General features: G+C 38.7%; 1 protein-coding gene across 1 annotated transcript; it reads left to right on the top strand.

Annotated features, from left to right (window-relative positions):
- Positions 1-877: 877 nt before the first annotated feature.
- Positions 878-23,896, top strand: LOC115965136. Its single transcript, XM_031084327.1, has 7 exons — positions 878-1,233; positions 1,438-1,678; positions 1,790-3,954; positions 4,101-4,473; positions 4,521-4,964; positions 21,898-22,155; positions 23,588-23,896. The coding sequence occupies exons 1-7, from the start codon at positions 878-880 to the stop codon at positions 23,894-23,896; spliced, it is 4,146 nt and encodes a 1,381-aa protein (XP_030940187.1).
- The last annotated feature ends 1,018 nt before the right edge of the window (positions 23,897-24,914 follow it).

Below are 24,914 nucleotides of genomic sequence, written 5' to 3'. Positions count from 1 at the left end.
AGAGACTCCCTAATTTCTGCTATGAGTGTGGAATGTTAAACCATGCAATGAAAGAGTGCCTAGAAAAATCAATGGAGAAAAACCAACTGTCAGAGGGGTACATGCAATACAGAGCTTGGCTGAGGGGAGAACCATTAAGGCGCAATGGATGGGAGTTAAACCAAACGGGTATAGGACCAAAGGAGCCAAACTGCCGTAGTTTCGTCGTTGGTGAGCCAAAAAAGCCAGGACATCATCCCAGTGGGCCTGCAGAAGAGCAAGGTGGTGTGGTGGGTCACGTGAGCACTCCCTCAAATGCCGAGCCTAGTGACCAGATGAGAGGTGTCCCCAAGTCAGAAGTAAGTAGAGAGGCAGAGACGGACTTACACGGAAATGGTAAGGTCAATGGGTTGGTGGAAAAGTTGACAAGTAAGGAAACTCATTTGGATGATAGAGAATGGGTCTTGGCAGAGGTTCAGGCAAACCAACTCTCTGATATGCAGTGGGAAAAAGATTTGGTCCAAAAGAACGAGCCCGCTTTTGAATTTAATCTGGCGCTAAAGGTCTTGACTGAAGGAAAGGAAGAAGGCCCAAATCCTGAACTAGGCCTAGTAGCAATGTCTTACGACCCAAAGGAAGGTTGGGTGTCTAAGAAGTTCGGCCCAAACAGCAAGCACTGGAAAAGGCTTGCGAGAGAAGTGAAGGATAAAGGGCCTTGTACAAAGGAGAGTCCAGGGAGTCAGAAAAGAGAGGGCCCAATGCCCCTTCAAGAGCTTGATCCTAATGCCCTCAGTAAGAAGAAAAGGAAAGGGAAATCAAAGGTGTGAGATGTATCTGTGCAACACAAACATACGGATGGCGATGAGGCGGTGGCTGAGATGCAGCCCCGCCGAGCCCAATGAGTGTTCTCGCCTGGAACTGCCAGGGACTGGGGTTTTCCCTGGCGGTTTGTGTTCTCACTGATGAGGTGAAATCCAAAGACCCAACTCTGGTTTTCTTAGCTGAAATGAAGGCGAGTGTGAATCGGATCAAGGGGATTCAGCGAAAAACAGAGTACACTCGAGGAATAATTGTGCCTAGTGATGGTCAGAGCGGCGGGTTAGCGCTACTGTGGAGAGAAGGCACTGATGTGAGGTTCAAGAGCTACTCCAACTCCCATATCGATGTCGTAGTCCATGGGGTTGTCTCATCCGAACCATGGCGGGCGACCGGTTTTTACGGTCATCCTGAAGCTAGTAAGAGAAGTATGTCATGGTAGCTCCTTGAAGCGCTCCGTGCGCAATGCAACATGCCATGGGTGGTATTCGAGGATTTCAACGAAATCTTGCATCCGGGTGAGAAATTAGGTGGGGGGGACAGAGAAGCAAAGCAGATGGAGGCTTTTGGTGACTACCTAGATTGATGTGGGTTAGCTGATCTGGGTTTCTTGGGGCAAAATTACACTTGGTGTAACGGCAGGCATGGAGACCAAAGGACGAAATTGCGGCTGGACCGTGTGGTGGCAAATGGGGATTGGATGGAGAGGTTTGTTGATGCTAAACTTTTTCATGTCTCAATGCCCATCTCGGATCACTGCTTGCTGAGTCTAAGATTAAGCAAGGAACAAAGGCGAAAACGGGCCAAAAAGAGATTTATGTTCGAAGCCATGTGGACTAGGGATGACAAATGTAGAGACGTTGTGGAAGCGGCATGGGATCCAGTTAGAGGGGACCCAAATTTCCAGATCACTGATCGGATTAAGAGGTGCCAAGAGCAACTCCAACGATAGAATTGGAAGGAGTTTGGCAATGTGGGGCATGCTATAAAGCAGAAAAGGGAGCGGCTCCAACACCTCGAAGCCTTAAATAGCCTCCATGATAGAGCGGATGAGATTCAAAATCTGAAGAAGGAGATAAATGAAGCTCTGTCGAGGGAGGAGGTGATGTGGGCCCAGAGATCAAGGGCTTTGTGGATGAAGTGGGGTGACCGTAACACGAAATTTTTTCATGCTACCGCCAACCAAAGACGTTGGAGGAATAGCATAACGGGGCTTGTGGATTCCAATGGCATATGGCAAGAGGATCCGGGTGCAATGGAGGGTATTACCCTGGATTATTTTGAAACTATCTTCAAGTCAAATAACCCTTCAAGCTTCGATGCATGTGTTCGTACCATTACTCCTAAAGTTACTCCAGAAATGAATGCTGCTCTGTGTGCTGAGTTCTGTGCTTCTGAAGTGTGGAATGCTCTTCACCAAATGCATCCAACAAAGGCTCCAGGCCCAGATGGTATGTCCCTTATCTTTTTCCAGAAATATTGGGATGTTGTCGGTGTTAATGTGATTGACTGTGTATTGGAAATCCTCAATACTGGTGTTATGCCTTGTGGTGTGAATGAAACTTATATTTGTCTGATTCCTAAAACTAAAACCCCCCGTAAAATTTCTGAGTATAGACCTATTAGTTTGTGTAACGTTATTTACAAAATCGTATCTAAGATTCTTGCTAATCGCCTGAAAAGGATTCTTACTGAGGTCATTGATGAGTCCCAAAGTGCTTTTGTCCCGGGGCGTCTCATAACTGATAATGTGCTAGTGGCTTTCGAGACTATGCACTGCATTGATGGGAGGAAAAAAGGAAGGGAAGCTCTGATGGCCTTGAAGCTCGATATGAGCAAGGCTTATGACAGAGTGGAATGGCAATTCTTGGAGATGATAATGAGGAAGTTGGGCTTCCATAAGAAATGGATATCCCTTATGATGATGTGCATTTCTACAGTCTCTTACTCGGTTCTAATAAACGGGGAGGCAAAAGGCAAGATTATTCCATCAAGGGGGCTTAGACAGGGTGATCCAATATCTCCCTATTTATTTTTGTTGTGCACTGAGGGGTTGTTTGCCAGGTTGAAAAAGGAAGAGATTGAGGGTAACATCAGGGGGGTCTCAGTTAGGAGGGGGGCACCACAAATTTCCCATCTTTTCTTTGCCGATGACAGCATAATCTTCTGTAGAGCGACAGTGGAGGAGGGTAAAAGGGTTCTTAATGTGTTGGAAGAATATGAGGCCGAATCGGGGCAAAAGTTGAATAAGGAAAAGACCTCATTATTTTTCAGCAAAAATACAAGCCGGGATGTCCAGGCCCAAGTGAAACAGTTATTTGGGGCCCAGATTATTCAGCATCATGAAAAGTACCTTGGGCTGCCTCCGCTTGTGGGGAAAGGAAAAAGGAAGGCCTTTAGTCGTATCAAAGATCAAGTTGGAAGAAAAATAGCCGGATGGAAGGGTCGTTTGCTCTCAAATGCGGGTAGAGAGATTCTTATCAAAGTGGTAGCTCAAGCAACTCCTACCTATACCATGAGTTGCTTTAAACTACCGGACACGCTTTGTAAGGAACTTAATGCCATGATGAGCAAATTTTGGTGGGGGCAAAAAGACAAAGAAAGGAAGTTGGCATGGATTGCATGGGAAAAGCTTTGCACATCCAAAGAGGAAGGGGGTATGGGCTTCAGAGATCTCAAAGCGTTTAATCTTGCTCTACTTGCCAAGCAAGGGTGGCGAATTCAACAAAACCCAAATACCTTAGTCCACAAGGTGCTCAAAGCTAAGTACTTTGCTGATTCTACGTTCAAGGAAGCCCAATTAGGCCGTAGACCTTCATATGTGTGGCGAAGTCTAATGGCTGCAAAGGATATTGTGGTGAATGGAGCTAGATGGGTTATAGGTAATGGAGAGAATGTGAAGATATGGGAGGATAGATGGATCCCTACTCCGAATTCTTTCTTGGTGGTAAGCCTTAAAGTCCCTCTTGAATCTGAAATGGTTGCATGTCTCATTGACAAAGAGTCTAGATCTTGGGACATAGATAAGGTGAGGAGAGTTTTCTTGCCTCATGAAGCAGATGCGATTCTGGGAATGACAGTAAGCTCTCGGCCTGTTGAAGATTTTGTGATATGGGCATGGACCATAAACGGCAAATTCTCAGTGAAAAGTGCTTATAGGTAGCTCAAAAGTGGCTAAAAACGCAAAACCACAAAGCGGATAGGGGAAGTACTTCAGACAACACGCGAATGTGTGCATTATGGAGGCTGGTTTGGAGTCTAAACTGTCCAAACAAACTGAAACAGTTTATGTGGCGCTCATGTAGGAATATTCTTCCAACAAAACACCGACTAAAGTCAAGGGGTGTTGATATTGAGGTGGGGTGTGACTATTGCGGGCAATGTGAATCTGTTGAACATGTTCTATGGGGATGTAAATTTGCTGTTGATGTTTGGGGAGAATCAAGACTCAAGTTACCTCTCTTGCCTTACCCAACGGATGAGTTTTTGGAGGTTGTGTGGGAGGTTAGAAACAGAAAGCCTGAGATTGACTGGGAGCTGTTTGTGGCCACGGCATGGGGATTATGGAATCAAAGGAATATGGTCAAATTTGGGGGACAACACAAACCCGCTCATAGACTTTGCCGTGATATGGAGGAATATGTGAAGGAGTTTCGTTATGAAAATCCCCCCCCCCATGTAAGTCATCTAGACCATTTACTCCCTCTTGGAAACCACCAAAACAGGGCTGGTATAAAGCTAATGTGGACGGGGCTGTCTGTAAGGAGAGGGGCTGCTGTGGTATGGGTGTAGTGATTAGGAATGCAGAGGGGCAGCTGATGGGGGCAATGAGTAAAAGGCTGGCGCTTCCACTTAAGGCCTTGGAAACTGAAGCTATGGCAATGCAGGTAGGGATTCAATTTGCATGGGACCTGGGATTGAAGGATGTTGTGTCTGAAAGCGACTCATCGACAGTAATCTCAGCCCTCTTAAGCGATACTCCCCCACCTTGGTCGATCCAAAAGGTGATTGAAGGAACCAAGCAAGACCCCAAGTGCTTCAATAGTTGGTCTGCAATCCATGTTCACCGTAGTGGGAACGTGGCTGCCCATCTCATGGCAAAAAATGCCATTACAGTTGTAGATAGTCTTGTATGGGTTGAGGATATCCCTCCCGTTATAGCTATGCAGGTCTCAAAAGATGTATCAAGCATGAATGCTGTTTCATTCTAATGAAAATTCCAGAGTTTCTAATCAAAAAAAAAAAAAAAAAAGGATCAAAATCCTCACAAAACAACATTTTTCATGGTTCTATATCAAACCCGAGCTTCTCAAAGATTTTTAGCAACTTTGACCAAGTTTGACCCAGAATTGACTCTTAGGGGGCTCCAGAAACCCTAATTTTGATCCTGCCATCAGAATGAGTTGAAACCAATGCCATTGTGAATATAATCAAATTCTCATTCCAATGACTATTCATGGGTCAAAATCAGAATTAAAACAATTGAGATATTGAGAAAACTGTGAAAAGTGTATCAGTACCCTTCTCGAGGACATAAATTTTGATCCATCCATTGGATTTTTAATTTCTTTATCTTTCTAAAAACTATGAATCCAGAGTTTTCCAGGGACACCAAGATCGTCTCAATTAGAGTCTGGGAAGCCCTCCAACTATGCATCCAAAGTTAGAATCTGAAAAATGCATGAGGACGAAATTGCTGACGTCAACCAGGCCCAACTGGCGGCCCTTGTAAGGCCGCCACACCTTAGGAAGTGTGCCAAGGGATATAAATAGCCCCGGGCAGCCCCAAATTGGACCAAAATCGAAAAAGGGGGTTTTGGGAGCTTTTTTGGGTTTTTTTTTGGGTTTTTTTCTCTTTTTCTCTCCAAAAAACACAAAACACATCAAAACTTCTTAATTCTTCTCTCTTCTCCAAAAATAAAAGGTAGTGTTCATACCCTCCATCTTCCTCTCTTTGGTTCCATACCTTGGATTTGAGGTTTAAGGGGTATGGATGTAGCTTTTTAGCTACTATCAATACCCCTTTTTCTTTAAAGCTTCATCAAGCTTTTTATCCTTTCTTTTTGCTTGAATAACATGGTTTATTGCTTTCTTTAGCATGTTTCTTTCTTTATTTGTGCTTCTAGCTTAAATCTCCTTACTTTTTATGCTTTATGCCATCTTTTATATGTTTAAATCTACATGCTTTATGCTTTATGCCATCATTTATGCTTAGATCTACGTCCTTTCATGCTTATATGTTTAGATCTACGTGCTTAGGGTTTTTATGCCATCTTTTATGCTTAGATCTATGTTTCTACATGCTTATATGTTTAGATCTACATGATTAGGGTTTTTATGCCATGTTTCCTTGGTTTTGTCCCTCTCTTTGGCTTTGTTTGGATGTTAGGGTAAAGTGATCACATGATTGATATCATGTCTATGGTTATGCTTTGCTTGGATCTATGTGTTCGTATGCTTTTTGCCATGTTTTTTGCTTAGATCTGCATCCGTACATGCTTATATGCTTGGATTCATGTTCTACCATGTTTATATGCTGGCTTTCACATGTTCACACACACGTTTCCATTCCTATGCCTAGATCTACATTTTTACATGTTTGCGTGCTTAGATATAGGTTTTCACATGCTTGTGTGCTAGATCTGTGCTCTGCGCGAACCATACATATACATCAAGAGGGGCCTCCAATGGGCCCACACACGTAAGAGCTGTCGCCATGGCAGGTGGTCGAACAAATGCCCACAACAGCGATGGTTTTTCCGCTGCCAAAGGTCAAGGCCGGGCGTCGACATGTACACATGCTCATCCATAGCCAACATGGCTAAGTAGCATTCTCTAGCGGTTAACTGATCTCCTTGTACTTGTCCTATTCCGTACTCTGTTGGGAACTTAAGAGATAGGTGGTAGGTGGACGGTACTGCCTTCCAATTGTTTAAAGTTGGTCGTCCAATGATGGCATTGTAGGAAGATGAACAATCTACGATGAGGAAATTTACTTCTTTGGCTATCTGCTACAAATATGCTCCTATCACCACGGGTAGAGTAATAGTGTCCACTGGTTGTACTTTCATTCCTCCAAATCCTACTAAAGGTGAATTCACTAGATGAAGTTGGTCTCATCCAAGCCTTATCTTCTGGAAGCAAGATAATATAAGATATTTGTTGAACTCCCATTATCTATCAACACCCTTCTTGTCGTGTAGTCCGCAATAAGCAAAGTGATGACGATTGCATTGTCATGTGGGTGATGGACCCTTCCATCATCTTCATCTATGAAAGTAATAGCTTGCTCATCTGCCCCCTTCGTCCTAGGAACTCGTCCAGAGAGTTGGACGTTCTACACCACCTTCAAGTAGGACAACCTTGACTTAGAAGATTGCCCTGCTAAAGTTCCTCCTACAATAACACTTATTTCTCCAAGTGGGGGTCGTGATGGCTCTTCTACCTTTCCTTTTAGCTTCTTGCCCTTGTGATCTCATCTAAGAAAATCTCTCAACTTTCCTTGCCTAATGAGATTCTCTATCAGCTGCTTTAAGTCAAAACACTTGTCCGTGTCATGTCTGTGATCTCTGTGGAAGCGTCAATACTTATTCTTATTGCACTTATTGGGATCTCCCTTCATCTTCTCTGGCCACTTCAAGAATGGGTCATCCTTGATTTGCATAAGTACTTGATCAAGTGGAACATTCAAGGTCGTGTAGTGCTGACTCCTTCCTGAAGATGAAACTGCCTTCCTTTTGTCTCTATCCTTCTTCTCTCTCGTCTGGGCCTTCTTTAAACAAAGACCTTCTTTAGTAACTTACTCAACGTGTATGGAAGTTAGAAGGTTTAGACTTAACTTCCACAACTGCTATAGAAGTCAGAAGGTTCAATCTTATCTTCTACAACTACCATTAGAAGTTAAGAATTTAGTGGGAAGTTATAGCGATGAACAAGGATTCTGCTCATACTTCAAAATAGTAGAACGTGGTCCGAATTATAAGCTTTTGTACATAAATCCATTCTGAAAATTTTCTAAGTGTTGAGAGGTCATCTAGGCGCTTCCCTGATGGATGACCTCCATACCCATGAATGACCTCCTAACGGTGGACGACCTTCTTATGTTGGATTAACCTTTTTGGTCCTAAACGACTTTATGGACAAACTAGAGATAGTCTAATTTTTAATTCACCATCATGGAGTACCACATGAAATTATCTCTGACAAAGGGAAACATTTTAAAAGAGAAACAGAGAAGCTACTATGACAGTTCAACATTCAACATCACAAGTCTTCACCTTACCATCCTCAAACCAATGGAGCAGTTAAGGTTGCTAATAAAAATATAGGGCGAATCTTGAAGAAAAGCACAAAGAACTACAAGGACTGGCACCTACTGCCTAAGTCCAAACACAAGAGAGTCCTAATAAAAAGAAGCATGAACAAACAAGCACCCTTTGCCACAATTTCACAATGGGGAATATTCTCACATAGCCAAGACAAAGGGATATTGTTACTCCTCATTCTAGAAGACACTACACCTAGATGTTTCTTGAGTTCAACTGAAGTCCGAGAGTCATTGACTGGAATTCTTTCACCACCCAACCTTAGACCAGTGATAACAAAGAAATCATAAGGTGTCAACATTACCTCCCCAATGCCTGGAAAATGGAAAGTACATGTAGTGTCCGAGAAGCGCTCTGCCAAGGCAAGGAGTAACTAAAGATCTTTGTATTCATGTGTCCCTTGATTTAACAGCTTCGAAGAAAGTACCAAACCCCGTTTCATTGATGATGTTTTTGATGCTAGGAGACAATGCTACCCATGCATTTTTCAACATTTGAAGACTATCTCGACTCTTGAGGATCTGCAACACAAAAGTTTAGCTCAAAATTTCCCATGCCAATAAAAAAAAAAGAACTCACATGTCCAAAATTTTCCCATGCCAACAAAAAATCACATTTCCAAAAATTTCCCATGCCAACAAAAAAAACTCACATGTCCAAAAATTTCCCGAACCGCAACCCACATGACCAAAAATTTCTCATGCCAACGAAATTCCCACAATCAAAACCACATGACCAAAAAAATTCTCACAACCAATGCCCCACCATAACAAAAAAATCAGTGCCCCACCAAAAATTTCACCACAATCAAAATTTTTCACATGTCCATATACAACTACCAAAGTTTTCCATAACCATGCACAAAAAAATTCCTACATGTCCAAGATAGCCATAAAAAAAATTCCCACAAGTTCATGCCCATGCACAAATAAATTCACACATAGCCAAAATCATAACCACACAAATTTTCCAAGAACCAACATCACTATCCCAACAAAATCTTTCCATAAGTCAAAATTTCATACCCACAAAATTTGCCCATACCCACAAATTTATCCATGCACATACCCACAAAATTTTGCCATGTCCATAAAACAAAGTTTACACATGCCAACAAACTTTTCCCACATACATCATGAACACATTCATACAAGCTTACAACACAAATTTTTCACAATGCCAATACTCCCAAAATCCAAACCAAAATTCATCCAACAACATCACAATTTACCCACATTGTCAAAATTCCATAAGCCACCAACATTGTCCAAAATTGCACCATGATCAAAAATAACACTCCAAGAATGTCCAAATCCAATTTTCTAACATAACCAATCATACAATGCCTCAAATTGCAAACAACAAAATGACAATATCTCACCATGAAGTTTTCAATGAAACATGCAACAACATTTTTCCAAGCAAATAAACCAAAGAAAAACTCATCTTGGTGTCTACATGACAATATGGAGCACGGGTCCTAGGGTCTTGAAAAAGTCCCTCGTCATACCAATCAAATGTGAAATCATATTTCTTACCATGAAAAGCAAGAAAAAAGGATCCCTTGGAAGAAGAAGCCATCTTGATGCAAAGAAAAATGGGTTTCACCAAAAATGGGTGTGTGGCAAAAGTGCTCAAGAACACAAGAATCTAAAGAAATATTGATGGAGATGGATGAGGGAAGGTTGAGAAGTTTAGAAAAGTATTTTTTGTGAGAAGAAATGGTAAGATGAAGAAGAAAAATCAAGCGGAAGAAGAATGTGAATAGTGTTAATGGAGGGAGAGAAGTTGATGAAGAAAGAAGCAAAAAGAAGAAAAGAGACAAGGAAATGGGGGGACAAAATTTTGACCACCACCTTAATGACTCAACAAGTTGCTGAGTCAACTTAGTCAATTCCAAAAAAAAAAGTTTTTCTTTTTCTTTTTATTTCCTTTCCCCACTCCTAAAAATGACATCATAAAAAAAATAAAATAATAAAAAAAAAAAAGAAGAAGAAGAAAGAATAATAAAAAATCCAAAAATTTTCAATTCAGAATTTTCATTCCCAATTTTAAAAATTCCACATTCTCAATTCTCAATTTTTAAAACAAACCTTCAGTTTTCAAATTTTCAAGTTTTAAATTTTTCAAATTTCAAGTTTTAAATCTTTCAAAATATCAAGTCTCAAAACTTCAAGTCTTAATTTTCAAAATCCCAAGTTTCAATTTTTAAAATTTCATGTTCTAAATCTCAATTCAAAATTTCAAGGTTGCCAATTATCAAATCACACATTTCAAACTCCAAATCTCAATTCAAAATTTCAAGGTTTCAATGTTCAAATCTCAAGGTTTCAAATTCCAAGTCTCAATCCAAAAACTCAAGTCTCAAAATTCCAAAGTTTTAATGTTCAAAGTTTAAAATTCAAAATTTCCAGTTTCCAATCCCAAGGTTCAAGTTTCAAAAATAAAATCTTTTTTCAAAGAACCACCAAAAATAAATCAAGGTTTTCTTGATAAAATTCAAATCAAGAAGGGATAAATGAAAATCACACAGTTCAAAAAAGCAAAGGAACAACAAAACACTCATCAGTTAAAGTCTAATTCCAAGTTTTGACTTTTGTAGGCAACAGTCCAGATCAAAGTAGAGAAGCCCTTTGATCGACATTTCAACAGCTCATATCGAAGTTGAAAAGCCCTTTAATTGACACTCCAACAATCCGGATCAAAGTAGAGAAGCCCTTTGATCGATATTTCAACAGGTCAGATTGAAGTAGAAAAGCCCTTTGATCGACATTTCAACAATTCAGATCAAAGTAGAGAAGCCCTTTGACTGACATTTCAATAGTCCAGTTTCAAGGTTAAGAAGCCCTTTGGTTACCTTTCATCAAGATTGAGGTTGAGAAGCCCCTTGGACACAGACATCTCCGGTTTCAAGGTTGAGAAGTCCCTTGGTTACCCTTTTTCAAGGTCAAGGTTAAAAAGCCCCTTGGTCGCAGACATCTCTGGTTTCAAGGTTGAGAAGCCCCTTAGTTACCTTTCGTCAAGGTCAAGGTTGAGAAGCCCCTTGGTCGCAGACATCTCCTGTTTCAAGGTTGAGAAGCCCCTTGGTTACCTTTCATCAAGATTGAAGTTTAGAAGCCCCTTGGTCATAGACATCTCCGGTTTTAAGGTTGAGAAGCCCCTTGGCTACCTTTCATCAAGATTGAGGTTGAGAAGCCTCTTGGTCGTAGACATCTCTGGTTTTAAGGTTGAGCAGCCCCTTGGTTACCTTTCATCAAGATTGAGGTAGAGAAGCCCCTTGGTCACAGACATCTCTGGTTTTACGATTGAGAAGCCCCTTGGTTACCTTTCATCAAGATTGAGGTTGAAAAGCCTCTTGGTCATAGACATCCCTGATTTCAAGATTGAGAAGCCCCTTGGTTTCCTCAATCAAGATCAGATTCATTGGTCGTAGGAACCTACGTATCCAAGATCAATATCGTGGTCATAGACATCACCTCAATCAAGATCAAATTCATTGGTCGCAAGAACCTAACGTATCCAAGATCAATATCGTGGTCGCAGACACTTCTTTTGTCAATATCAAGTCCTTTGGTCGCAGACAATTCCATTATCAAAGTCAAGATTGATAAGTCTCTCAGTCACCTCAATTATCAAGAATCATTTCAAAGTTCATTAGCTACCAGTTTAGGTCAAGTCTTTTCATTTTTGTCTAAAGGTAAGGCACTAGTTCTATGTTCCAAAGTTTTAGGTTTGGGGGCTAGGTACTTTTTGAAAATTCAACCTCAATTAAATCATGGTCGCTAAAATCAGTGTCTTCATTGACATTCACTTTCCAAGCTCTGTCAATAGGGGGCATTTTGTAGACACTCGATTTTGTGCCCATGATTTAATCAAGGAGAATGACTGGAATGACCATTCATGTACCCTAAAAATCATGATTGCATTACATACATTGATTTGTTCTTGCATTACATGCATCAATTTTTTCTTTCAATACATGCATCAATTCATTCATTGCATATCATAAAAATGATCTTGAGGTTTTAACAGTCGCAAAGGCATGTCCGGTTTCCAAATCGGACCATTGGATCAAAAGATATTGCATGATCAAGTTTGTGCGGTCAACATAAATTGTGTCTAGGTAGAGTCGACCACACCCAATTAACTTAAATTAATTCTGATTGGTTAAACAATTAAAATTAATTAAATAATTTTGTGATTGGTTGACAATTAAGTCTAAAATAGGATTGCTTGCATAGGAATAAAAGGGATGATTGGATAATAATAAAATTGTGGATAATCTGAACTTTATCAAGATTTATTTTAGGGTATTTATCTACAAGATAATTGTTCCTAAAAAAGCTTGAATTATTCTAAAAAGAGATAAAAATCTTAGAATACAGATGGAAAACATGTCTAGGTGCAAGGACCGGATCAAAAAAACCTAAAAAGGGAGTCCAAAATGCACCCAAACACAAAAGTACGTTCGGCATCCAAGAGTACCATTCGGCACTTTTGGAGTGCCAAACGGCACTTTTTGAGTGTCGGACGGCACTTTAAAAGTACCGAATGGTACCCTTTTAGTCTTTGGCCTAAATCTCTTCAGGTGCCGATAAGGCACATCCTTTTTGACCTTTTCGCAGTAAGACGAGTCCCTATTCGCATTCTAAACATCTAAGCTATTTTTTAGAGTTTTCCAGCCTCTATAAATAGAGACTGGATCTCATCATTCAGCACACTCTTTTAGGCTCTCAAATTGCTCATATTTGCTATCCCCTCTCTAATATTTTTTGTTGAAAATTAGGGTTTTAGGTTTCAAAGATAATTGAATAAATTTCTTTGAACCCTAAAACATCCTCTCAAGAACAAGAAGTACTCCATGCAAGAGATTGTTTTCAATCACCCTTTCCTTTTCTTCATGTCTTTCTCTTATAATGATGCACGCATTTTTATTAATATCTACAATATGAATTGTTAATTATTGTCTTGTTAAAGCATGATCTTGACTTTTTTTATAATTGTTGTGGTCTCTTTCTTAATTTCAATAATATGCATATAACCAATTCTTTTTCTTAAAATAAAAACAAATCTGGATCTTCCATAGATGTAGATCTAAATTTTTCATAATTAAAAAACGAATCTGCATCTTCCTTAAATGTAGATCTGAATTTTTCTCAAATCAAAAACTGATTTGTATCTTCCTTAGATACAGATTTGGTTTTTTTTTAACATATGCAAATTTTCAAACAAAGAAAAAGATTGTGCATGATTGTGTTTATGGTTGTTTGTCTTGTTTGGTTCATATAGCATAAATTTATGTTATGAGTGAAATTCTCTTCATAAAAAATCTTTTCCATATTTTTTTGAACATATAGAAACAGATCTGATTTTTCTGTTATCAAAAACCTTTTTTTTTTTTTTTATCATCACAAAACAGATCTAATCTTTTACAAAGTTAAAACTATTTTTTTAAAATTCTCAAAAACAAATTTGATTTGTTTTTACAAACCAAAATCAATTTTTTTTTATCACCAAAACAGATCTGAATTCTTCTCTCCAAAAACCACTTTTTTTATTATTACAAAACAAATCTGGTATTTTTAATAAATCAAATCAAATTTTTTTTATCACCAAAACAAATCTGATTCTTTTTAAAAGAAGAGGATGAATTCATAAATAAACTTATGTGATTTAATTTTTGTTTCACATGTTCAACATGTCATTCATAGCATGCATAAAAAGAGTACATGGGTCACAAGAGTCTAGAAGACCAAACTCTGTCTGGGCAGAATGGGTACCTAACACCTTCCCATTCTGTAACCTAGCCTCCGAATTTAAGTCTTTGGATAAGTAGATCTAAGCCTTGTCTTTATTTTATTTTGGGTAGAATGTAACTAGGACAAAAAGCACGTATATTTGGTAGATTATAACTAGGACCCAAAACCATGTAATTTTTCATTTTTCAAACATGTATTTTATTTTATTTAATTAATGAGATGAAACAATTCACACATGTAAAGTTTTATTTAGTTTTTCTTTATATATATATATATATATATATATATAAAATAAGTGGCGACTCCACACCACTTACCCAAAAATAGAGGTGCCCTAAAAAGTACCCAAATCTCTTTTTTAGAGGCACCCCTGATTTTGGCGGTCTCTCACAAATATCATTGATTCTATTTAGAGTAATATTACAGCCACAAACTTATCTACAATATTTTTACAAACCGTTGAGGTGTAAAGTCTTATTAGTTCGCATTTGGGCCCACCACCTATATCACTTTTTTACTTATCAATAACCACTCACCATATTAGCAATTTGTAAAAGAATTTGTAGCTATAGCATTTTCCTCATTTAATGGCTATTAAAAAAATTTATAAATCTAAAACAAAATATACAAGCCCAAAAAAATCAGCGCAATAACAAAAATTACCAATAGCAAAGTTAAAAATAATTAAGCATAATTAATCAATTTTACTCAAAACAAACAACCAGCCCTTTAAAAAGTTTCAAACAAAATAATTTGTGTCACATCAAAAACTCCAAAAAAAAAAAAAAACTCAGTAACTAAGAAGGAGCAAAGCCAACGATCAGAGCTGGCCGCCTAACTTCAAGTCCTGACTCCATTCTTGGATGAAAAGGTAGAGGGATAGAAAATTTTTTATTGGTTGAGAAGATAAATAGGAGGATAGAAAATGTATTTTATATTAATTTATTTTTATGCCCTTATTACTTAATATAAAAAATAATTTTTTTGTAATCATATTAAAAAATTAAGAAATTACGTTTACATAATATATATATATATATATATATATATATTAGAGGTGAAAGCCACCATTTAATTAAAAAAAAAAAAAAAACAATTATTAAAAAAAAAAAAGAAGCTACAATTGACTTTAAAAAAATAACTAAAACCAAAACCCACTAATTTAAAAACCATATTGACAGGAAAGGAAATTTTTTATTAAAAAAAAAAAGAGCAAAAACACATTGATAGGAAAAGAACTAAAAAAAAAAAAAACAAAACAAACACGAAAAAACAACCCGCATTGTGGAAAGGGGTAGTTTTGGTGTTTTCTCAAACCCCTCTCTTCCCGCACTGTCTCTCTTAAAATCTTTTCAAATTGGAGAAATAGAATTTTGGTAAGCTTGGGTAGAAAACACCTGACCCCACCTAAATTTGCTCTCCCTCAAGGTCGGCTCCATATGCATTTCAGAGTTCACACACGCTGACTTGCCTAAAAAATATTTTTTACTTGAAAAAAAACAATATGCATAATTATTTTTAAACTAACATGCTTTGTTTAAATATTGAACACCTTGACTTGAGAATCCCAAGAATTTGGATTCTACAAAAATTGAGTAATACTGTCTACAATATTTTCAAAACAATTTAACAATAAATTTTAAGTAACAAGTCAATTTTCAATTGGATTCACCACTAACATCACTTTTTTATCTATCAATAACAATTTTTCACCTAGGATTTGTTGTGAAATTGTTGTGGGTGTACATATATCACAAAAATTACCTTGGCCTGTTGACGCCCGGCCTCGATCGGAGCAAAAAACCGCCGTCGTCGGGCCTTCGTTCGACCACCTGTCGTGGCAACGCTTCGGCATGTGCAGGGCCCGTTGGAGGCCCCGAGCTTCGAGTGCTCTCTCTCTCAGTGGATGAGGGTATTTGTCTACCTTTGGAGGTGTGGCAGGAATCTTGGCCAAGTTTTAAAGGGACTACCAAAGGTAAGTGAAGTCACCAATCATTGGGTTTTTCTAAGGTGTGATTGGTCACTAGTTTCTAGTTGATTTTATTACCAATCCTAGGCTAAGAAAAAGGGCATTTTTCCTAATCTAATGTGGATGGAAAAAAAATCTTGATTCTTGAGTTCGGAAGTTTGGTTACATGTGAGGAAGGTGTTAGGCATCCCACAACGCCTGTCCAAGGACAGTCCTTTGTTTAGATAAAACCTTAATTATCGGATATTGGCAGTGAAACACATGATTTTGGCATTAGCTTTCGGGGCTTTGCATGCATGGGGCATTGAGGTTTGGATTTTGAATGGGTGTGGTCCCAATCTATGCTTTCCTATGGCATTCAAGCAAAGTACCAGATTTCTACAACGAAAATATGGCAACATGTCACCTTACTTTCGTGGCAGAAATTTGGCATCGCTTTGCCTTAGGTGACATGAACTGTGACAATCACATCGAAAGGGGCGAGCAGGTATATATACATACATCATGCACAATGCAAGCACACAGAGCAGGAAAGTAAATGCCTACATCCCTAGAGCATGGCCCAAAATATAGGTGCAGGAAAATAAACAGGGGTCGCCATACTCTAGTGATGAGGATGAATGGTACATGGCATGATATACCTAATACAACTCATCTAAAAGAGAAAGAAGGGAGGAAGGAAAGGGGTTTAAAAGAGTACACAACCAAATGGGAGAGGCTAGACCCCTAAACCTACTAAACACAACCGCTTGGCTTATATCCACATGTTTGCATCCTGGCCCATTTTCCTTGCGCCTGGGAAACCATGGCCTAGCTACATGCACCCTTACTCCATGTGTATACATGCAAAGGCAAGAACAAGAAAGAAATAGACAAGCAATGGAAAGAAAAAGATGCAAAAAGAACGTGGAAGATGCATAAAGTAGATAAGCATGATAGACATGTCAAGCATAGCATATGGCAGGAGACATAACGAGCCACAAGATAAACAAACAAACAGGAAAGCAAGAAGGCAAACCGGCAAGTAAGCAAATAAGAAAAAAGACACACAAGCAAAAGGGCAAACAGAGGTGGTGTCCACGAGGGACAAAGGTAGATTTGGATCAAATGCCCATAACTTCATTGTGTTGAAGCAAGGATAACACACTAGCAAGCAAGACTCATGCATGAACATGTAAGCAAGCGTGTAAAAATGCATAGAAAGCCAACGGGTGGCGCAAACAAGCATGGTAAGCATAGCATCGCGCGGAGTAGAAAAGGAAGGGTACGCGCGGAGCAACCCGGCATCCAAAGATGCCTCCCCAAATGGTTACATCCAAACAAGGCCTCATGAGCGTCAGATGTAACCACACAAGCCTGCGGAGGGCGTCAAGCATGGCAAAGCCTAGAACAAGAGAGGCTAGCACAAGCATAAAGCATAGAAGCAAGCAAGCATATGATAGCTTTTGCGGAAGCAACATAAAACAAAAAATCATATTTTCATTTAAAGATCGTTGTACCACACAACCATGGATTCTAAATAGAACAAAATTGTGTACCTCTCTTAGCAACCCAAGCGTGTTGCCTCCCAAGGTATTCACGTCTCTCTCTCTATTTCTTTTGAGTTTTCAGAAGACTACAGTATCACACAGTAGTTCTGATGACCAACCACTAAATATGATATTGTAAAATCTTATTTTATAGTAGACTTCTAAAACCCTAGAGAGAGATTGGACATGGGATCCTTAGGAATCCTAATCTTCAGCCATAGGATTTTATCAATAACCTTTTGAACGTTATTGACTTATCTTGAAACACTTTCCAAAAATATTTCTTAATTTTCTCAACCATATTAAGAAAATATATGAACTTCTACATATTGCAATAATATCCATCAACACATTGCAATTGACCCCTGAAGATTAGAGAATTACAAATGAGGTCCCATTTCATACAATTTTATATCTATGTCCTTCCACCATACTATATTCCCACAAGCCACTAGGACTGGATAAATATCATTGTCATGTCCCTAGCTTATGTGACCCTTAATTACTTAATTTCATAATTTCTATTGGACTCCAAAATGTCTTTAAAAAACTCTTTAAATATATATATATATATATATATATATGTATGTATGTATACAATATTATATATATGAAAAACATTATTGAAAAATGTCACTGGCCGGTTTTGTTTTGAGTCCAACTTCAATATGAAAATCAACTGAATATACTATCTTCTTTAGAGACTGGTGGATTCATTGTTGAGCATTTATATATTTTACTCATTACACACATAACCCAACGTGTTTGTATATGGCCTTTAAAATTGGCATCACCAGTTGACATTGTCAAAGTTATGTGCATAATAAATAAATATACACAAACCCCTCATGTTTGAGGACAATAGAAAAATTGTGATAGAACAACCTTTTAATTAACAATGATCACTCCATAAGGTGTCCTTGATCGGATCCAATTTAGTGGATGTACTTGTTACATTACACTCACTTGTTTGCTTAAAGTCACTACTTCAATGATGGAGTAAATCATCCTATCATATAGCAGCACAACAAGTGTAGGCTTCAGTGGTAATATTCAATTAATATCCACAGTCTAGAACAATTTAATAATGTATGAAAAATCATTACTTCCTATCTTTGGTTCCTTAACCATTAACATGATTTTTCCTACAGAGATGACATCTCATGCCACATTTAAACAATGAAATATACCTATAAAAGTTATGAATGTGAAAATAAAATTTTATCATCAAATAAAAATGCATAGTATTGTTTTTAAGGGCACATAATTCTAACAGCATAGACATGCAAAATAGGAATGATCCAAACCCTTTGCTGTGGGCCTTGGTATATGGATGATGAAAAAGACCATAGGGTCTAGATCGAGTCCAAACCATTAGGTCAAAACACAAGAAAGAAAGACAATAGTGACAAAAGGGCTACAATAGCACATGGCATGACAAACATAACCTAGGTCTAGGCACACAAACATGGCATGGAGCGCACAAGCACATGAAAGATAGCATAAAGCATATAGAGAACATAGATCCAAGCACATAGGCGTGTGAAAACATAGATCTAGACGTATAGGCATAGATACATGCATGTAAACATGTAGAAGCCTAGCACATAAACATAGAAGAACATGGATCCAAGCATATAAGCATGTGAAGACAAGGATCTAACCATATAGCATGGAAATAAACACATAAATACATAGATCCAAGTAAGGCATAGCCAACAACATCATACAAGCATGTGAGCATGTAACCCTAATATCAACCTAGAAAAAAAAAAAGGAACAAAGCATAGGAAAACATAGCATAAAGCATAAAGCATGTAGATCTAAACATATTAGAATGTAAGGATGTATATCTAAGCAAGAAACATGGCATAAGGCATAAAAAGGAAGGAGATTTAAGCTAGAAGCACAAATAAAGCAAGAAACACGCTAAAGGAAGATATAAATCATGTTATTCAAGCAAAAAGAGCAAGGTAAATACTAGAAAAAGATTTAGAAAGTTAGGGGTGTGGATAGTAGCTAAAAATATACATCCACACCCCTAAACCCCAAATCCCAAGGTATAGTACCAAAGAAAAGAAGATTGAGTATAAGGACAATACCTTGCCTTTTTAGTGAAGAAAAGAATCAAGAGGTTTTTAATGTGTTTTTTGTGTGTTTTTTTTGTTTGAAAGAGAGGAGAAATGTGTATAAGATGTAAAGGCAGAGAGCAGGCAGCCAAGAAGTCCCTTTTCTTTTTTGGTCTGGAGGTGCTCGTGGCCTTTTTATAGCCCAGCACGCTTTACGAGGTGACGGCCCTTCAAGGGCCACCACCTATGAAGTTCCTTGGATGGGTTTGATCTTGACACCCCTATAAAGATCTTAACTTCCAATTTCTAAAAAGGTATGGGACTTGAAAATCCAACAGTCGGATCAAAAGTTATGACTCCTAGAATTTAGCGGTGCATCAATCGGTGCGTTATCCTGATTTTCGTGATAACTCAGCCGTTCTGACTCCAATTTTGACCCATGAATAGTCGTTGGAATGAGAATTTGATAATCTTCGTAATACTGTTGGTTCCAACCTGCTTTGACGGCCGGATCAAAATTAGGGTTTTTGGGGCCATTCAAGGTCAACTTCGGGTCAAACATGGCCAAAGTTGCCAAAAATCTCCGAGAAGCTTGGGTTTGGTTTAAAACTATGAAAAGTGTTATTTTGTGATGGTTTTAACCTCGTTTGACCTTCGTTCAACCCTAGGTTGGCCAAGGGCATTTTGGTCATTTTAGCCGAAAAAGGCACTTTGGGTGCTCCGGTGTCCGAATGGGTTGCGCTGCGTCATTTAGGATGTTCTCGTGGCCCCCATAGAGAGAAAATAACATTTTTGGATTTTCCGGGGTCTAGCACGCAAATCAAGGGCGGACAAGTTACAGTATCAACATGGCCCCCCAAACATAATCCTTTAACCTTTTAAACAAAAATTAAAAAATAAAACACCAATAAAAATATTAATAATTAGTCTAAATAACAACAAAAATATCCAAACAACAACAAAATTTAAAGTACTCGTAAGTGTACGAACCATACCGCAGTATAGTTTGACAATAACAAGGTCAAACCCACAGGGACTTGAATAAACATAAGAAAATTAATCAAATCTTAACCAAATTAATCCTAAACTAATTTAATAAAAATTGGTTGTTTGCAATTAAATATACTAAGCAAATAATTAAACTAAGCAAAGATATAATATAAAGTAGTAAAGAGATGTAAATAATCTAGAGAAAGGAATTAAGATTTTGGAATCCGCCTTGTTAATTCATATCAGCATATATTTATAATCATTAATTTTTCCCAACCACTACATGATAATCTAGAAATCAATCTTGATACCATGGAAAATATTATCATTAAAACTTCTATTGAAATATCTAAAGCATGTTCTTCTTCACTTCTTAAGTATAAAATCAAATCATCAATTGTATCCGTTGACAAACAAATCACAAGAGATATCCAATTTTATAATCAACAAATAATAAACCAAGCATTCAATTAATTAAGATAAATCATAAATCATGAGAAAAATATGATTGAACACATATTTAGAATCTCATCTTAGTCAATTGATATGAAGCAAGAACAATTTAAATCATTAAAGAACAAATATTGTCGGAAAAATATTGTTCGAAGGTCAAGTTAAAACTATTCTCACAACTCTAGAGTGCTAGAGTGGGGTAAATTATGTATACCTGTTTTGTGAAGGTCTTTGGGTTTTTATAGTAGTGTAGAATTAGACTCCTACGTTTGCGCAACAAGTCTTTTCCAAATAGGGAAAATCCTCATTAATGGGCGTATCTTCCAGAATCCTCTTTGTGTTAGAATTCTACTCATGATGGGATTCTGCAAGCTAGGGTCAATCGTGAGACGCAAGTCGTTTCCATTTAAGATTCCTTGAAGACCACATAATGACCAAATTAGCGCCACGTGGCCCATTGGTCCGTCCACTTACCTTGATCTATCAGGCCCATACAAATGGACCTGTCATCCATAACTTTAATCCGTCATCTTCACTATTCTTCCTCTTTAGTTTCCCCCTCACCCCATGAGTCCGTACTCTTTAAGCGGTTGGACACGCGGGGTGACGGTTTAATTTTGAACTTTTTACGAATGCCCCCTAGTCTGGACAAGCTGGCCTAGGGTAATTAATGATGGACGCGTGGTGCTTGCTGAATGGTTGATCACGGGAATCGAAACGCCTCTTCGTCTTCCATGCTGTTCTCCCTATATAAACTAAGATTTCTTCTGTTCATTACTTTACTTTCTTCTGAAAATCAAGATCAGAACGCACCCGTCATTCTTGTCAGAAGCCTGTACCGTTCAACCATTGCATTCGTCAAAATTACTTGTCATCAATTGAATCCGTCTTGGTAAGCATCTTATCCCTTTTACTTCAAGTTTTTATGCATTTACACTTTTCTGAGACACTTACATGTCTGTAAACCTTTATAGTATTATCAGTCTTAGGCTTTATCGTTACGTGTAGGTCATCTCTAGTGCGTCACGTAACCAGTCGTTTGTCCGCGATGGAGCAGGCTACGATGAAGTGTACCCGTCAGATCACAAAGACCATGACAGTCCCAGTGAGAGGAGTTTGTCTACTTCCTCTTCAATGGATGAGGATTCAGAGATGGAGAAATCAAATGTTGACTCTAGTGACGGTCTGATGGATGTTGATCCTCCGATCCAATCCGTCATAAGACCTAATGGGCTTAGAGAGTTCATCCTTCTACCCTTATGGACGGTCAACGACTTTAATTCCAAAATCAAAGAAACACACTTTAAAACACTTAGGGATAAGTTCAAAATACCCGACAACATACCTATGCGTCTACCCTACAAAACTGAGAAGTGTTACAACTTTGCGCTATGTCTGACAGGGCACGGAGGTTGACGGTGGAAGAATTTTTCCACTGTTACCGTCCTACCGAGATTACCCAGTCCAAGGGCATGTACAACTTTGCGCCCAGGGGTTCGTTATTAAGGCTTATTTGTGAGAATCCTGATCCCAACAAAGATTGGAAGAGTCGTTATTTCTTTTTTTAGGGTGACAAGTGGATGTGTCACCCTAGTGACACTGAATTCATGCTCGTTGACAAAACATGGGGCATAATGCCACCGTCGGGTATGCATCAGTCAGAAAACATTTGTTTATATTTTAATTGTTCTTCAATGCATAACCATCTGTCTTTCTACGTAGCTCGGGATCGTCCTCCAGTCACACTTGAGCAATTCAGCTTCTTGGAGAACATTTTTAACAAAACCAAGTTTGAGGAGAGGATGTGGGCCAAATTGGTCAATCTAAACACGTTGCATTGGTATTGTGACGGACCAGAGCCGGCCAAAGCCACCCTTCGAAACGAGGCCCAAGTCCGAGCACGTAAGTTCGTCACCTTCAGCTTTTTTGTTATGCTTATTTAATCTTCAACGTTCGTCCTTTATTTTTTGTAGAAATGGATGCCGCTAAGAGAAGGGCTTATATCAAGCAACAAGCTGCTATGCAAAAACAATAGGGGGGGTAGACCGAGAAAGGATCAGGTTCAGCCAACCCATCTTCCAAAAGGAAAATAGAAAAGACTGACGGTCAGCCCCTGAAGAAGCCCAAAGTTGTTCCTGAACCCGTCTTAGGGTTAAAAGCTAAGGGGAAGAAGACGGTTTCAAAACCCGTTCACAGCAAGAGAAAAAGGCTTATGACGGGTTCTATTCCTTCGGCTCAAAAACCACCCGTCCTTCTCAGTGAGGACTCAAAGTATGCGTTAGAGCAGCTTTCGTCCATCAAACGGTTGATGATTATGAAGACTTAAGCAACCACGCAACCGAGGCCATGGGGGAGACAGGTCTTTTCTACATCGCTTAGGTAACTTCGCAACCGTCTGCATTTCTTCCCGTCAACATATCTAGCCACTAACTTCCTCCATTTTTAGGCCATGTTAATGTTGAAAGGGTTGATAGGCCATTGCCTTAACCATGAGACAACTTTAGACCGTCTATGAGCAAAGGCAACTCTGACGGAGGAAGAGCTTAACGAATTGAAGTCTTGGAAGGTGGTCCAGGAGAAAAAAACTTTCTTTGTCAGAGGAAGTTAGAGGTGAGCTTGAAAAGTAGACGGAGCTGTTAAAGAAAGCCCTGGTAGATAAGGATAAGGAAATTAAAGATGCCAATGACCGGCTCCACAGGCAAAAGAGGAAGCGATACGTGAGTATCGTGATTTTGATGTCGTTCTGGCAAAGCTGGGAGGTTCTTTTGCTAAAGGCTTTAATGATTATCTTCGTCAGGTTAAGGCTTCTTATCCGGACCTAGACTTATCGAGTGTTAACATTGATGCTCCAGCCCCTACCTCCGTTCAACCTGTCCTATCTGAGAGTACGGACAAGTTATTTGCTGATGTTGCTCCTGGCAGTGGAGAGAAAGCTCAAGTTGAGGACACTGCCCGTCACCCTATTGTGCAAGAGGAGAATGAGCAGAATTCCCTCGTTCAGCAGTAGCTTTTTATTTTTTGTAAACATCCTTGTAGAACAATGTTAACTATTCTATCCGTCATATGTATACATTTCCCTTTAAGGGCTTTTATTTATTTTTACTTGCTTATTATTTTGCTTGCAAGCTTGTTTCGTAACTTTTTGCAATGAGTCCATCCTGTTTGATCCATCTATGTTTATTTAGGCCTTTGAACTCATTTTGTGGATGACGGCTTTGAACCCATCTGCTTTAGGCTTTTAAGGCTGTTCATAATGTTAATGACTCGGTTTACTTTTAGACAGACCCGTCCATTCTCATTTCATAAAATGACACATCCGTCTTAATGAAGCCGTCCACTTTATAGGCTTTATGGAGTTTTTATCCTTATAAGGTGGCCCAATCATTTCACGGACTTAACAGGGTTTCCATCCTTTTTTGGATGGAACGTCCACTTTCTGGATTTCATAAGTTTCCATCCTCTTTGGATGGGCCGTCCACTTTGTGGACCTTGGTAAGGTTCCCGCCCTCCTTGGATGGTCTGTCCATTCTATGGACTTAGTGAGTTTCCATCCTTATTGGATAAACCGTCCACATTGTGGACTTTGATAATGTGTCTGTCCTTCTTGGATGGACCGTCCACTTTGTGGATTTTGATAATGTATTCATCCTTCTTGTATGGACCGTCCACTCTGTGGATTGTAAGCTTCCATCCTTATTAGATAAACCGTCCACATTGTGGACTTTGATAATGTTTTTGTCCTTCTTGGATGGACCATCCAGTCTGTGGACTTCGTAAGTTTCCATCCTTCTTGGACGATCCGTCCACTCTATGGACTCAGTTAAATTTCCATCCTTATTAGACGAACCATCCATTTAATGGACTTAATAAAATTTTTGTAGAAGACACATTAGTCATATCTGAATATTTCTCTTATTATTAAACCAAAGGTAGTTCTCAAAAGAAAAAATAATCTTAAAAACAATGCTTAAAAGCGAAAATAAACTGTCTATGTAGCTAAAACTAGGAAACCAAAGAATGTTGCA

This window comes from Quercus lobata, chromosome 10, assembly GCF_001633185.2.
Source record: "Quercus lobata isolate SW786 chromosome 10, ValleyOak3.0 Primary Assembly, whole genome shotgun sequence".
Classification (NCBI taxonomy): domain Eukaryota; kingdom Viridiplantae; phylum Streptophyta; class Magnoliopsida; order Fagales; family Fagaceae; genus Quercus; species Quercus lobata.
Note: the sequence above shows the minus strand (reverse complement) of the source record. Positions and strands in the feature narration are given on the sequence as shown.